This window comes from Strongylocentrotus purpuratus, unplaced genomic scaffold (assembly GCF_000002235.5).
Source record: "Strongylocentrotus purpuratus isolate Spur 01 unplaced genomic scaffold, Spur_5.0 spur5_scaffold_21, whole genome shotgun sequence".
In the NCBI taxonomy this organism is placed as follows: Eukaryota; Metazoa; Echinodermata; class Echinoidea; order Camarodonta; family Strongylocentrotidae; genus Strongylocentrotus; species Strongylocentrotus purpuratus.
The window spans coordinates 18,210,790-18,225,368 of record NW_022145607.1 but is presented as its reverse complement, the minus strand read 5'-3'; the positions used below and the strand labels follow the sequence as shown (position 1 = coordinate 18,225,368).

At 34.9% G+C, this 14,579-nt stretch overlaps 1 protein-coding gene across 1 annotated transcript; it reads left to right on the top strand.

Annotated features, from left to right (window-relative positions):
- Nucleotides 1-7,210: 7,210 nt before the first annotated feature.
- Nucleotides 7,211-9,515, top strand: LOC105436469. Its single transcript, XM_030994209.1, has 4 exons — nucleotides 7,211-7,527; nucleotides 7,788-7,953; nucleotides 8,449-8,626; nucleotides 9,511-9,515. The coding sequence occupies exons 1-4, from the start codon at nucleotides 7,211-7,213 to the stop codon at nucleotides 9,513-9,515; spliced, it is 666 nt and encodes a 221-aa protein (XP_030850069.1).
- Nucleotides 9,516-14,579: the final 5,064 nt, after the last annotated feature.

Here is a 14,579-nt window from a genome sequence, read left to right as displayed (position 1 = left end):
ATTTATTGCATTTTACCCCGGTTCCCAACATAAACAAATCTTTTGTGTGCCCATGGCTTGAGCCATAATGCATGGCCGTCCAGAGGATTTTTTTTTTTGTGGGGCATTGATCCTCATTACTGTCATTTATGACTTGAGGGCGTAGGTCCCCTAATTAATAAGCATAGTAGCATACACATGCCTTAGCAGTCCGGCAAAACACACATTGAAAAATTACTATTCAATAACATCTGAGAATGTATACTAATATCGAGATCTATTATTTTTGAATAATTTTTAAAATAATTCCATGAATTGGGATAAAACTAAAATATTCCACCTTTACGAGCGACAGTGTATTTTCGTTGGCTCAGGAAATGAACCTTTCTCTACAGACATTTTAAACATTTAACAAAGTGGAAACCATATACTATGAATAACCCGCTTTATAACAGATATATGTACATTATAAAAACCGGAACTTTATGGGAAGTATTTTTCAATTGGCAAACGATTTCTCTCATTTTGTTCTAAAATGTCTTGTAACTTACATCACATGCATATTTCACCTTTAGTTGAATCATAATCGATGTTTACAAAATAATCAATCAATTTCTGAGGTTGTACTTTTATTTTGAATCAACTTATTTTCAAGTGATATTTCAGTATAATGTTCTTTTTATTCTCGCACTTCGTATTTCTTGAAATATATTCGATTCTCATTTCAACCATAGCGTTATCACATTTTTGTTTTGAAAATAAATGCTTAACTCTTTTTCAATCATTATTAACCCTTATTAATTTTTCATGTCGATAATCTGTACGATTCTAAAAAAACACTCTGTATACAGCTCAATTTCTGTTGCTGCCCACATTATATGATTTTACATGGTTTGTTCTGTAGTCCCTTTTTAATCCTTATACTTTTAATAGGAGAGCAATCATCTTAACATTCCATGAACTTATGTAAAACAACCCAACTATAAATATGATTGAAGTCTTCATTTATAACCTATGTCATCTTCTTTAGTTTATCAATGAATTTTACTACATTTGCTTCACTAAGGTCACGTTCTTTTTTATAAGAGTATGATTGATTTCTCTTCCTTTATTTCCTACAAATATTAAATATTGGTAAATGGTCACTGATATCTGAAACCAAAACACCTGATAGAATGTATTTAAGTTTATTCATAAAAAATGTTGTCTAAAGGAGAGCTTCTATTCTGTTTAAATATGGGAGAGTGAATTATTGGATACATTTAATATATCGTAAATATATCTAGAGACTAATTAACAGATGTACAATTAAAGGAATTCATCAAATCAATATTCAAATCATCCATTGAAAAAAAATAATATATTTTCCGGTCTACCAGAAGGGCCGAAATAACTGTTTCTATAAATAAAATGCAGAGGTAAGTTGAAAAAAAAGCTTTAAAGCAATGTATTTTTCACCATTATAGTTTCAAAGAAAAATTAGAAAACACATCAAAACCAAAAGTATGATAACTGTTTGCATGGGTGTCGATCCCGGGGGGTGGGGGGGGGGGGGGTGGGGGGATATATCCCCCCAATATTTCAGGTGGGGAGGGGGATGGCCTGTACAATCATACCCCCCCCCCCCCAATAATTCACCATGAACAAAATAAAAAAATGAAGAGAAAATTAATGATGAGAGCCCGATGAGAGTAGTTAATGGTTATTACTCGCAAGATGACCGTCAATATACACATATTGTTATCTCATTTTCATAATACATACATATATACGAGGTAAATGAGACAACCGTATATGAGACAAGAAAAAATTATTCTCGCTCATACGGCTTCATCAGGAATTGATGAATTTATTCAATTTTTTCAATCAACAGCATCATAGAAATGCAGTGCGCCAAATGCAAAGACACAGCGTTAAAAAGCAACGAGCTAAATGTTAAGCGCGAAGGGCAAAAGTTGCAATCTGCAACATCGGACAATCCTGGATAATGTAAACATAGATGAACTCTGTGACAAATTCGTGATGAGATCGGAGACAAGGAGAAAGATTTTCGGACATTAGTATGACTTATAAGATAAGTTCACTAGTTGTTACGTTGTTTCCGTTCACCCTTTTAAAAATTCACGTCATTGTATCTTTATTTTTATTTTTCTTACTCATTATATTTCCTGATATTTCCTAATTTTTTTTCGTTTTTGGAGAACGAATATCATGTCACAACTTATTTTTGTTTATTGAAAAGCTGATGTAGGCCTATGTAACTGGCCGTATTTGATAAATGTGATTTATAAATGTTCGTGATATCACATGATTTTCAACAAAATTCGCGTTTCTCCATTTCTGTTGCAAACTGACACATTCCCAAATAGCCAGGAAGAGCATACAGTTTGTACAGTATAGTCACCAATGGGCCTAATTAGTGGCCGTTAACACTAACAGTAGTATACAATTCCTTTCCAGAAGCTATTGCGACAAGCACTGCCGGGAGATAACATGCTACCCACCATTCGGGCTGTGCATACAACGATTTGCAAACGAACGTTCCATACGTACATCATGTGGGGAAACTGAATTCAGACAAGGATTAATTATATAGAGAACAGTACAATGAATCGTCTTCTTTCTCTAATAATTTAGTGAAACGGTAAAGCTTCCGCGCTTAGCGCTGGATGGGCGAAAATAAATACAGACAAGGATTAAGAGTAATAATTCATTGAAACGTCAAAGCTTCCGCGCTTCGCGCGAGAGGGCAGGGGCGAATCGCACTCAGACAAGGACACGGTACAACGAATCGTCTTCCGTCTCTAATAATTTAATGAAACGGTAAAGCTTCCGCGCTTAGCGCTGGATGGGCGAAAATGAATACAGACAAGGATTAAGAGTAATAATTTATTGAAACGTATATGGGAGGGCGGGGGTGAATTGCACTCAGACAAGGACACGTTACAACGAATCGTCTTCTTTTTCTAATAATTTAATTTAAAGCTTCCGCGTTTCGCGCGGGATGGGGGAAACTGAATTCAGACAAGGATTAAGAGTCGAGAATGGTACATTGAATCGTCTTCTTTCTTTAATAATCTAATGAAACTTCAGAGCTTCCACGCTACGCGCGGAGGAAGGGGAACTTGTTCAAACATTAAGGATTAAGAGTCGAGAATGGTACATCGAATCGCGCTCTTTCTTTAATAATCTAATGAACCGTCAGAGCTTTCGCGCTACGCGCGGAGGAAGGGGAACTTGATTCAAACAAGGATTAAGGGTCGAGAACGGTCCAACGAATCGTCTTCTTTCTCTAATAAGTTAATGAAATGTCAAAGCTTCCGCGTTTCGCGGGGGAGTGGGAAAGCTCCCCCTTCCCTGCGCCCAACCCCCTATAGCTTTGCGTGCTCACTAAAGCCCCCCTAAAATGAAATCCTGGCTACGCCCTTGGGGAGGGGCCGTGCAACCTGCCACACGCTTCTACCTCGTGGTTGCTTTGATCCATTGCCGAAAATATTTTGGCACCTATCATCCCCCCCCCCCCCAACCAACCACGGATACAAATCGACACCCTTGACTGTTTGCCATAATTTCTTGAGATAATATATTTGTTTAATGCAGATGTATCGTTATCTGATATTTGCAATCTTCTGAGCATTAATATTTACAGAAAGGAATAGAGAATAATGTGTATATTTTGCAACAGAATATGAGCAGCTCTATGCTAGATGTGGAATTCCCCGATGCTAAATGTGGAATTCTCCGATGCTAGATGGGGAATACCACGAGCTGATACATGTTGACGTCATCACAGTTGTTAGGAGAAACACACTGAATGAATGGATAATTAGATTACATTCCGCTATATAGCTTTCGGGTTGCACAATGTCATTTGCTATTGTTGTGAGTGACAAAAGAGCGATAAAATTGCAAACTCACTGTACACCTTTCCAAAATATCCTACATAAGGCAATATCTAAACAATATTTTGCCAGAAATACGACAATTGTAGTGCATATACGTACGCAGTTTAGTTCTACTTATCGCGATTACTTTATACGCAGTATATTTACACCCGGGATTTACACGCTAGTGTTTACAAGTGTTTCCGTCGATTTTGACTTCCTTTCACAGCACTGTTTTATTCTGTCTACCTGAAGAGATTGACTTTTTTTAAACAAAATGGCAGAGGTAAGTTAAAAAAAAAAAGTTTTTAAAGCAGTATTTTTTCCTCACTTTTTTAATTTTAATGAAGAATGAGAAAACCAAAGGTAAAGATAGGTCTATGATAACTGTTTCCTATAATTTTTAAACAAAAACAAAATCGTAATACCGGAGGTAGAGCCAGCGAGGCAGAGATATACGGAAAGAGGTATAGGGCCAGAGACAGAACCAAGACAAAGGGAGACAGAGATAGAGAGAGAGAAACAGATAGACAGAGATACAGAAAGAGAGACTGAAATAGAGAGATAGAGAGAGAGAAGGGGGTGGGGCTGTAAAGATATGAGATTACATAGATGACTGATGCAGCCTAATCAGGCGCGTACGCAAGGGGGGGGGGGGTTGAACCCCCTTAAACTTGTTGTATGTGTGTGTTTTGGAGGAACCCCCCCCCCCCAAAAAAAAAAAAAAAAAAAAAAAAAAAAAAAAAAAAATGTGGTATGGGTGACCCCAAAAAGCTGACCTAACCCCCTCCCCAATGGCATGTAGCTGATTAAATAGTTTATACAAGTTTTCTATAAAGAATTGAATTGTGACGTCATATTTGCCAAGTTGTCAAGATTGCTGGTTCCAAACAATTTCGTGCTAAAAAATGTTGTGGTAAATCATACAAGTCCCATGCAAACAATGAATGTACCGCCTCGTGCCAGTTGCTTGAAAAATATCGCGTTGAATTTCATTTATAAGCTCTGTTATTTAGGAACAGTAACATTGACGACCAGCGAATATGACGTCAGCACTTCGGTTCTCCGTTGTGATATTTGAATAAATATTTACATGTACTTATACAGTGGATTCACCAAAGATATTCGATCATACATAATATGCAATCACTTTCAGAGATATTTTTTCCAATCGTTATTATCAGCAAAAGAGATATGATTGGGCCTTATCTATATGTAAAAATGTGCCCCGATGCTAGAAAAAGTGCTCAAATTGACTTCCATCACCAACAAAATGGTCATTTTTATCACCCAAAAATGGCAATTTCCCCAAAAATTAGGCGAAATTTTCTGTCAGAATCAAATGATGGTTGGGTTTTGGCATCGACATTCAGTATAGAAATGTGTGCTGATGTGAGAACAATTAATCTCATTTGAAACATATACTTAATTGGACCACTTTGGTCATTTCGATCGATGGCTAGTGATTTGCTGCGCTGGTTGAAAGAAACAAACTCTGTGTATATATATATATATGGCTCTGGAAATTGGGGGGGGGGGGGTTCCAAAATAGCATACATAAAACATACACACAAAAAAAGGGGGGGGGGTAACCCCTCCCCCCCCCCCCCCCCCCCTGCGTACGCGCCTGATGCCAATGCATGGCTGCTGTTTGATTCTGTATGCAAGAGTTCTGAGTTAATACTAGGGTACCGAAGTGTGGCGTCATACTGGCTAAGTTGCCAAGGTTACCCGTTCCTAACAATTTTGAGCTAAACAATGGTATCATGATCTCACTCGCCCTTTACACTGAATGGGCCCTGCTCCAGCCAGTTGATTGAATAATTTCGCAGTGAACCTCATGTGCAGTCTCTGTTGTTTAGAACCAGTGATCGAACTAGACGATGAGTGAATATGACGTGTACTGCAAAAACCAGAGTGTGAAAATTAACACCAAGGGTGTTCAATTTAACACTTTCTTGGTATCTATATCGGACAACTCCTCTGGTGTTACTTAACACCATTTTCTGGAATTTATTAATTTCAATTCCATTTTTGGTGTTAATATTTGACAACTCCTACTGGTGTAGATTAACACCAATATCTGGAAACATAACAAATTCAATTCCACTTTTGGCGTTTATATTCTTGTTGATCCATTAGAGATTTTTATATGGGTTTTTAATGCTCCCACATTCCATATTCCCTATTATCGACCATTATCGACCAGGGTAGGAGAACCAGTGGTAAACTGATAATTCATAATCGATATTGGCAACTGTCCACCAATAGGTATATTCTAATCTCCATTGCATTAATTCCATCAAACATATCATTTGAAATAAATTCAAGATTAACATTTAAGTGTTACAGGCTGGTACACGAATATATAATAAACATGCATGTTGTTGGTCTGTCTTGGTTAGTAATCATATAATCAATATATATATATATATATATATATATATATATATATGCTAAAACGTTAATGTAATTGTAACAAGATCGGACAAATAATCTATTGGTCAATAACTGCCAAAAGAGAGTACAAATCACAAAATTGATGTGCATTGTCATAATTTGCTTAACAAATCATGATAAATCTATTTTTCTGTGAACACGTGTAAAGTAATCATTAAGCGCGCGTACACCTTAAACGAAATCACGTGATGATACTTTTAACACCGAGCATAAAACTACACCTTGTTACTTAACACCCAGTAATTATTAATGCATGCTTAAATCTGCCCGGTGTTAAAAATAACACCACTGAGACAACACACCTTTATAATCAACACCAATGGTGTCAAAAAAATTCAATACCATACTGGTGTAAGAATTTCTACACCCTGGGTTTTTGCAGTGTGCGCACTATACGGTATTCTATTGTTCAAAATTGAACCATGTTGTAAAACAGGGCTTCCATCCTCGAGCGTTGCCAACAATCAGTGTTTTGACGCTTGGATTCCCCAATTGGACTCAAAGGAATTCCCTTAAAGGGTTCCAGTAAATTTGTCTCAGATTCTGAAACAAAATCATGGATTTAGCTCATGCTGCAATGATAATTTTAAACCTTTAGGTCTGTCGGGAACCCTATGACTTTTACAAGCCGATCGCCTGTCTGAGTATCAAGATATTAATGATTGGAAATCGAAACCAAATTTTGCGTTTTCCTAACGGTTTTCATAACACTACAGTCTTTTGGGGAAAACGATAATGGTAAAACCGGTCACTCAAAGATTTTTTTACTTTTTAGGCACTTCCCGATCATTTTGAAGGGCAATTTTTTTAGGGCTTCAATGTTACACCATATCGAAGACACTGATATCACGTAGGGCCGTACATCTCATATTTAGCATTGTTAAACGATGCCTTTAAGACTTCTTGAAAGTACGAATTTTAATTTTCAGTCTAACCCGCCTGCAGAAGTCCGCATACATGGCCAGAAAGTGTTGGGTACCTTTTCAACGGACGCAGATCGCGGATACTGCAACGATGACCGAAACCGACGTGTCTTCCTCGAACCCGATAACGAAGTGGACTTCGACTATACGAAGGGCTTTGAGGAACATGTTGCTTTTGGGGAAGATCCTCGCGTTACTTCGTTGATGAATGTCTTGAGTTGGATGCGTGATCATCGGAGCTTGCTAATAAAGAGTGGGACTTTGGATACCACTGTATCGCGGTGAGACACATATTCCAAAGATTTGAATCTGAATCTGAATGTGTAGATTGGTGTATCCATTAAAGGTACTATGTCCCATTTGCAGCCAACTTCAAACTCTGTAGAACTTTGCAGGAATTATGAGCATGTCACGTATGTCCTATCTGTGAAATTTAAACGTTAGCAGTGTCCTAATAATCAAATTATGTAAAGAAACCCGTTTTATATATATATATTTTTGTATTGATTTATTTATTATCCATTTTCTAAAAATAAATCAGGCTTAACGTGGATTTTGTCGGGCGTCGTGGGTTATTCAGGAACCTCTTGGAGGCTGGAGGCGACAAAGACCTTGATATCCGACTTTTGGTGACCCTCTACCGGGGAACCTATTTCATCTCCGGTATCTGGAAGAATGACAGAAAGCTAACTAGGGATCAACAGATGGTAGGGGCTTCTGCAAAACTGTTTAGTCAGTTTATAACGAGCAGTAAGCACAATTAAAAAATTAAACTAGTTCTTTTTTGGGGAAAAAAGAAGTAATAATTAAAATTTAAAAAAACAATAAAAATCTCATGGTGAACTGCCAGAAACCAAAAAAAAAAAAAAAAAGTTACAATATGACATATAAAATGGAACAGCAATATGGCATTGGTAATTTCTTTTATGACTTAATAAATAACATCGATAACATCATTGCTTTATCTCATGTATTTCAATGTTGATAACATGAAATCGATGTATATAATGATGTTAATAAATATTGAGCTGACATACAATCATGCTCGGGGGTTTTGTGTTATGATCTGTAATATTTACAGTTCATCCTATTTTCAAAATTAATATTTATCTAACTAATTGCCCAAACGAAGACTTTTCTATAATCAGTATCCATGGGAAATAATGTTTTTTTTAAATGAATGTTATCATCTTCAATCAGAGGACGGATGCAACCCGGACACCCCTACTCCCGTGGATGAAAATGCATCATTTTACGCAATGATGAGCGCCAACTGCGGCAGACATCGGCTGCTCTTTAGCTCTGAGGTGCAAGCAGAAAGGAAGGATGAGATCACACCCCCTCAACGGAACTACCTGAACATACGCACGATCCCGAAAGGCCCGAAAAACATATATCCGTATGATCATTCTTTCTCTCTCTCTCTGTCTTTGTCTCTCTCTAATTTTAAAACTCAACGAATAAACAACCTATCCTAAAGTATAGATAATAAAATTGAGTTCATAAAGCCACTATAAGTAGGGCAGGTCCAGGACCGCCCCCCCCCAGCTTCATTAATACATGCTTATATGGCGCATATACATACACATACTCCATTTACTTTTCACTCTCCAGGATGAAGGCCTTAAGATGGTGGGCCGCCAACGCCCTTTCCGACATTCCGGAGATAGTCTGTGGATTGCGAGATGACAAACGCAGAATCGTCCAAACATTTCAGTACATCAAAACCAATACACTACCGACAGAATATGCTAAGGTGAGAGGGCCTTCGGTCCTGGAAAGCGCTATATAAGAACTAGCTATTGTTATTATTATTATTATTATAAACAAGGGCGTCACTATGGTGCCGGGTATGAATTCCAGATTTTAATATGCAAGAGGTAGCAATACCAGAGTTTAGCATGCTAGAGGTAAATTTCAGAGGTTAGAAAAAAAGGTGTCCTATAGGTAATTAATGTAACAGGTATAAAAGCCAGAGGTGAAAATGCCAGAGGTTAAAAGGTCAAAGGCAAGAAGAGTATTTTAAGAGTCTTGAAGTCTTGTCGGTACTTAATATGGAAATATAACCTTTTTATCCAAGTTGAACAAGATTTTGGAAATTCTGTCGGCAAAACTCAAAATATTTTAATATGTTATTACCGTTGTCGGCACCACTTGAAAAACTAAGGATGTTTATTCTGTGAGTATGGCGGGATCTTATATCAATATCTGTAAGCAATATAAAAACATGATTGAGAATCTATATGATTTGTTCTATTTGATAGAATAAGTGGCGACCAGAAGTTTGCATCGAAACAATGGAATCATTGCTTTCTCAGATCAAAGAACTGGTGCAAGAGGACGATGCAAGGTGAATATAACGACCTTTGAACAAAATTACAGTTTAAAGGTTAAAGTGAATCAGGGTCACTAGTCACGATCACTAGTTTTTTATCTAACTTGTCAATTTTTGATATAATTTACTCTGTTTCTCCTAAGGTTTCTTTGATTTTCTATGCTTTCTCCTTCTCATTTCTTTTAACTGAATCTGTTTTATTTCCATTGAAATCCCTTGGGTAATGTTCCTCTGATTTTAACCCACATTACTCATTACATCCTGTTTCACATCTCCTTCCTTTTCGTTTCTCAATTTCGGAATTACGAACCCTACTTTATTTTCGGAATTACGAACCTTCAGAATTATGAATCTTCAGAAACAAGCATATAACCTCTTAACTCCCATCATCATAAACTCTCTCTCTAACCTTAGTGCCGTCTATCATCTCGTACTTGAGCCAGTTGAAGGAGGCCGGGAATTGGAACAACGTCTATCAAGCCGTCGCTTCGTCTCTCTAGGCAAACGAGCAGACGATTTCACTTTTCTTGATGAATCACTTCTTCACGACATATTTGATTCGGAGTGAATATTATTAGTAAAAACTCCATCCCGGCACGGACGTTCTTTAACAAGACATTTATCCCCATTTACCACTCTCTACCCAGGTGTAAATGGGCAACTAGCAACTGCTGCAGTAATAATAATTGCATTACAAAATGATACATGAACAATCAAATGAAGTAGAGGGATAACAAAAGTATAAATATTTAGCTAGGTCATCCCCTTAAACGATATTAAAGGAAATAGGTACACAAGGTAAATAAATGATATAATTGAAATTGAAATTTAGTTAAATACGACGTGACTAATACTTAAACACATAAAATTCTACCCATAATCACACACGCACACACACGCACACACGCACAAATACACACGCGCACGCACACACACACAAACAAAATGCCTGACTATTTTCTTTACTTTCGTTTATTGTTCAATAGAAGTGATTTATAATCTATTTTGAAAGATGTTCAGAGTAGGGCTTTCTTTTATGAGGTAAATGATATGTTTTTAGATAGTTTTATATTATAATTATGAAAATTGAAATTGAAATAAAATTATTTAGAAATTTGAATTGGAAAAGGGTTCTTGAAGTAAAGAAACATAAAAAAGCAACATTATAAAGGTTTCAATAACAAATATGTAGAATTTGTGATTGAGAAAAGAGTAGCTTTGAGTGGGCAAGTTAAAGGGACACGTAATGATGCGAAAAGTTTGTTTCTGTAATAAATATCTGTATGTGTATAAATTGGTAGAATTGCATCAGGCTATATTTTAGATATGAAAGTATACTTAAATTGTATATAGTTTTCTAGATTAATTGTGGGAAGAAACGTATTCTATTTTAAATGTCTACCACTTTAGAAAAACTAACCATTTGTTTACTATCTCTAATTCACAATTAAATCAATCATTGAGTACCTGGGGGTCTTTGTCTGACATTTAATACTGGTGTCCCCTGCAAACTAAATTTAAAAAAAATACATAATTAGACACAGTATAAATGTCGTTCATAACAGTTAGAAATAAAACAGGACCTAAAATAGAACCCTTGGGCACTCTGCATTTAAAGGTTTTTTTTAACAAAGATTCAACATTATTTACAAAAACAAATTGTTTACGACCAAATCAATTACTTTGATCACCAGTCTAACAGAACACCTCTTATACCATAATTACTAAGTTTATTCAGGGAGTTCAATTCCAACCCCCTGGTTTATTTAACAAAATGATCAAGAGTATCAAAGGCTTTGGATAAATCAAAAAATATACCCATCATAATTCTTTTTTGCTGAAAACAATTACTCACCTTTCGATTGAATTCAATTAAAGCTGAAGATATGGAGTGCCCTGTGCTAAACCCATTCTGATGTTCAGAAATGATGTTTACATTTTCCTAAAATCATTTAGCATATAGTAAAACCATTTCTCAAGTATCTTTGAAAAGACAGTTGGAATGTATTTTGGCCTGTAAGTATTATTCACATCATTTTTAACTCCACCTTTAAGAACAGCAATTACTTTTAATATTTTCATTTGATCAGAAAATATGCTTGTTAGAACAAAGATATGTATATTATAAAAAACGGGACTTCACGGAATTATTTGTTAATTTACAAACTATTTTTTATATCTTTTACAACAATATACAGGTGAAAAAATGCAGTTTTCTTATTTTCTTAAAATTTCTTGTAATCATCAGAATATTTCACATGTCCCCTTAAATTGTAGCCGATGTTTACAAAATAATGATACAAATTCCCAAGATGTACTTTATTTTGAATCAACTTGTTTTCAAGTGATATTTTAGTAATGCTCTTTTTACTACCTTTCTTTCTTGCACCTACTATTTTGTGTTATATATTCCTTGTTTTGCTTACGTCACTCATTGCGTTATGAAATTTTGCTTTAAAAATATATGCTTAAAGCTTTTTTTCATTCATTATTAACCTTGTTTTGGTTCGGAGTTCCTGCGTAATCTTTTTCAGAAGGATCGCCCAATGGAAGAAAAGAAAAAAGAAAAATACAATAACAAGTGTAAAAGGTGATGCAAATTTTTGGGAAATTTTGATAATTGGATTTTAGTAATTCTTTAAAATTTTGATATATTTCGATGCCCTGCTTAAATGAGTGAATCGTTTTTAGATGTAAAGTAATCATGATTAAAAATGGACAAATGCTTTATAGCCATCTTCATTTATTGATATTGATTTTCAGCTTGCATCGGTTTTGTTTAAGCATATAAGAATCAGTTAGATATTAAAGGCATTCAGGAAAAGTCAATCTTATTTATTTTATTTCCATTTTAAGCATATACATGATACATTTCGACATAAAATATCGCGATAAATTTGTCGAGCAAAGAAATAAGGAAATTGTTATAGAATATGAGTAACAGATCATTTAAATAACACAAACGTCTGTTGTAACAGGTAAATATTAAAATTTTGAGTGTAGAATATGAATGAATTTCAAATACCTTCATAAATTCCACTTCGAATATTGATAGCATAAATTTAACAAGGCAGACCAAAACAAATACGTTTGACTAAAGTATTGAATTAAATTTGATTTATTGATTCATCGGTCATACAGATCATGTCACAGCAGAATTATGCATAACAAAGTATAAAATAAAAAATATACATTACGGGATCACAAAAAAAAAAATATATGTATAAAAGAGATTGTTAGGAAATTAGGACATCAATGAGTGTCAGAAAAATGATACAGGGAAAGAAAATTATGTCCTTGAATTATTTTTTTTCTTCAAACATAATATACAATCATACGTTTTTCACAAACATTATGTCATGATGCTTTATATACAATAATTGTTGAAAACATAACTATCATATCATTTATTTCATCATTTACAAAATTACGTAACATGGACCTTGATTTCTGGTAAAAGTAAATACATTAATTTAAACATAGATGAAAGTATGGTCATGTTTCAATTTTAACAATATGAACTAATTTTCTGTGAAATTCTACAATGTACCAAATACGTGCCTCGCCCTCCTTAAAAAAATCCTCCACTTTCGCTAGGAAAGTCTCTTCACATTAAGTCATTCAATCCTCACTCTAACCCTTCCAACCTTTGACGCACTAGCCCCCCCCCCCCCATCCCCATTACCGCTCTAAAGCATACTCTAACATTATTCAAAAATTCAAAAATACGCGAATCCTACCGATCCATGATCCCTAATGTTTTAACCTTAAATACTGCAATGTTCATGTTTCATCTGTCTTATAAACGTCTTCCTAAAATTTATGACGATTATTTTACTTTGAATTGTTCCATTCATAATTACAATACTAGAAATGATAAAAATATCCATCTCCCTTTAAACCGCATATCAACAACTCAGAATTCAATTTTTTACAATGTACCAATTATTTGGAATAACTTCCCAACTAATCTCAAAAATAGTAAGACCGTGAAACAGTTCAAACGATTAGTTAAACAACACCTCCTTAACTCATAAATGATAATATTTTGTTGATGTTTCCTATCTTTTCTTCCTTATCAATTTTTTGAGATTTCAATTTTGATGTTTTCGTTATGTTTTTGTCATGTTTTTCTTGTTATAATTGTTGATATGCTCTTACAATATATAATATGTTATGTATATACTTGTTAAGGGGTCATTTTTAATAAGCCAATTTAGTGCTTTTCATGATACCGCCACTATTATTCATATGTATATGTTATTGATTTGTAAATTGTTTTTAAAGTGGAAATAAATTGAATTGAATCGAATTGATTATATGTTAATCATGTAGATTAAACAAATAATCATCGAACATAAGAAAAGAAGCAGGAAAATCGTGAAGTAAAATTGTGCAGATTTTTATTCACAAAATGCTTGATTTGGCCAAAAAATCATGCAAACAGCTATTAAAACACATGGCTACTATTTTTTATTAGCTACATCACTCTAGACCACATTTTAACATGAACTAACGCATTATACACATTATTATGAATTTAAGGGGAAATAAAATTTGTCAACGATCCGATAAAAAAGAAGGAACATAATTTATCGAATTAATCTAGCCTCAATGCGAGAGTCTTTCCCTTTTGTTTTGCAGTTTATGAGAAAATACTAATTAGATATTCCAAGAAAACTTGTCATCAGACCTTTTCCTAAATACATATTTTGGCACATCACAACCCCTCTATGAAATAGATTTCTTCATCAATAACCACAATGAACGCCCCAGTTTTGGTTTTAGTAAAAAGTAAAGGGTATAAATACTCGAAAGACAAGTCACAAAGTTGCCTATCTGCGTTCTATTATTTTTTTTTTTTAAGTCGTGAAGTTCTTAGTCCGTTTCAGATTCTCATCAAACTTTCACTAATATGCATATCTTTTATCCCTGGATTTTTATTAACAAAATAAGTGGACAAAATGGGGCCGTACCGCTGCAGCCCCCCCCCCCTCC

Bases quoted from the DNA above. Each gene is read 5' to 3' on its own strand.
- LOC105436469 (XM_030994209.1), top strand. From the start codon at position 7,211: ATGCCTTTAAGACTTCTTGAAAGTACGAATTTTAATTTTCAGTCTAAC. The intron at 7,528-7,787 runs GTGAGACACATA...AAAATAAATCAG, and splicing joins TTGGATACCACTGTATCGCG to GCTTAACGTGGATTTTGTCG. The intron at 7,954-8,448 runs GTAGGGGCTTCT...CTTCAATCAGAG, and splicing joins TAACTAGGGATCAACAGATG to GACGGATGCAACCCGGACAC.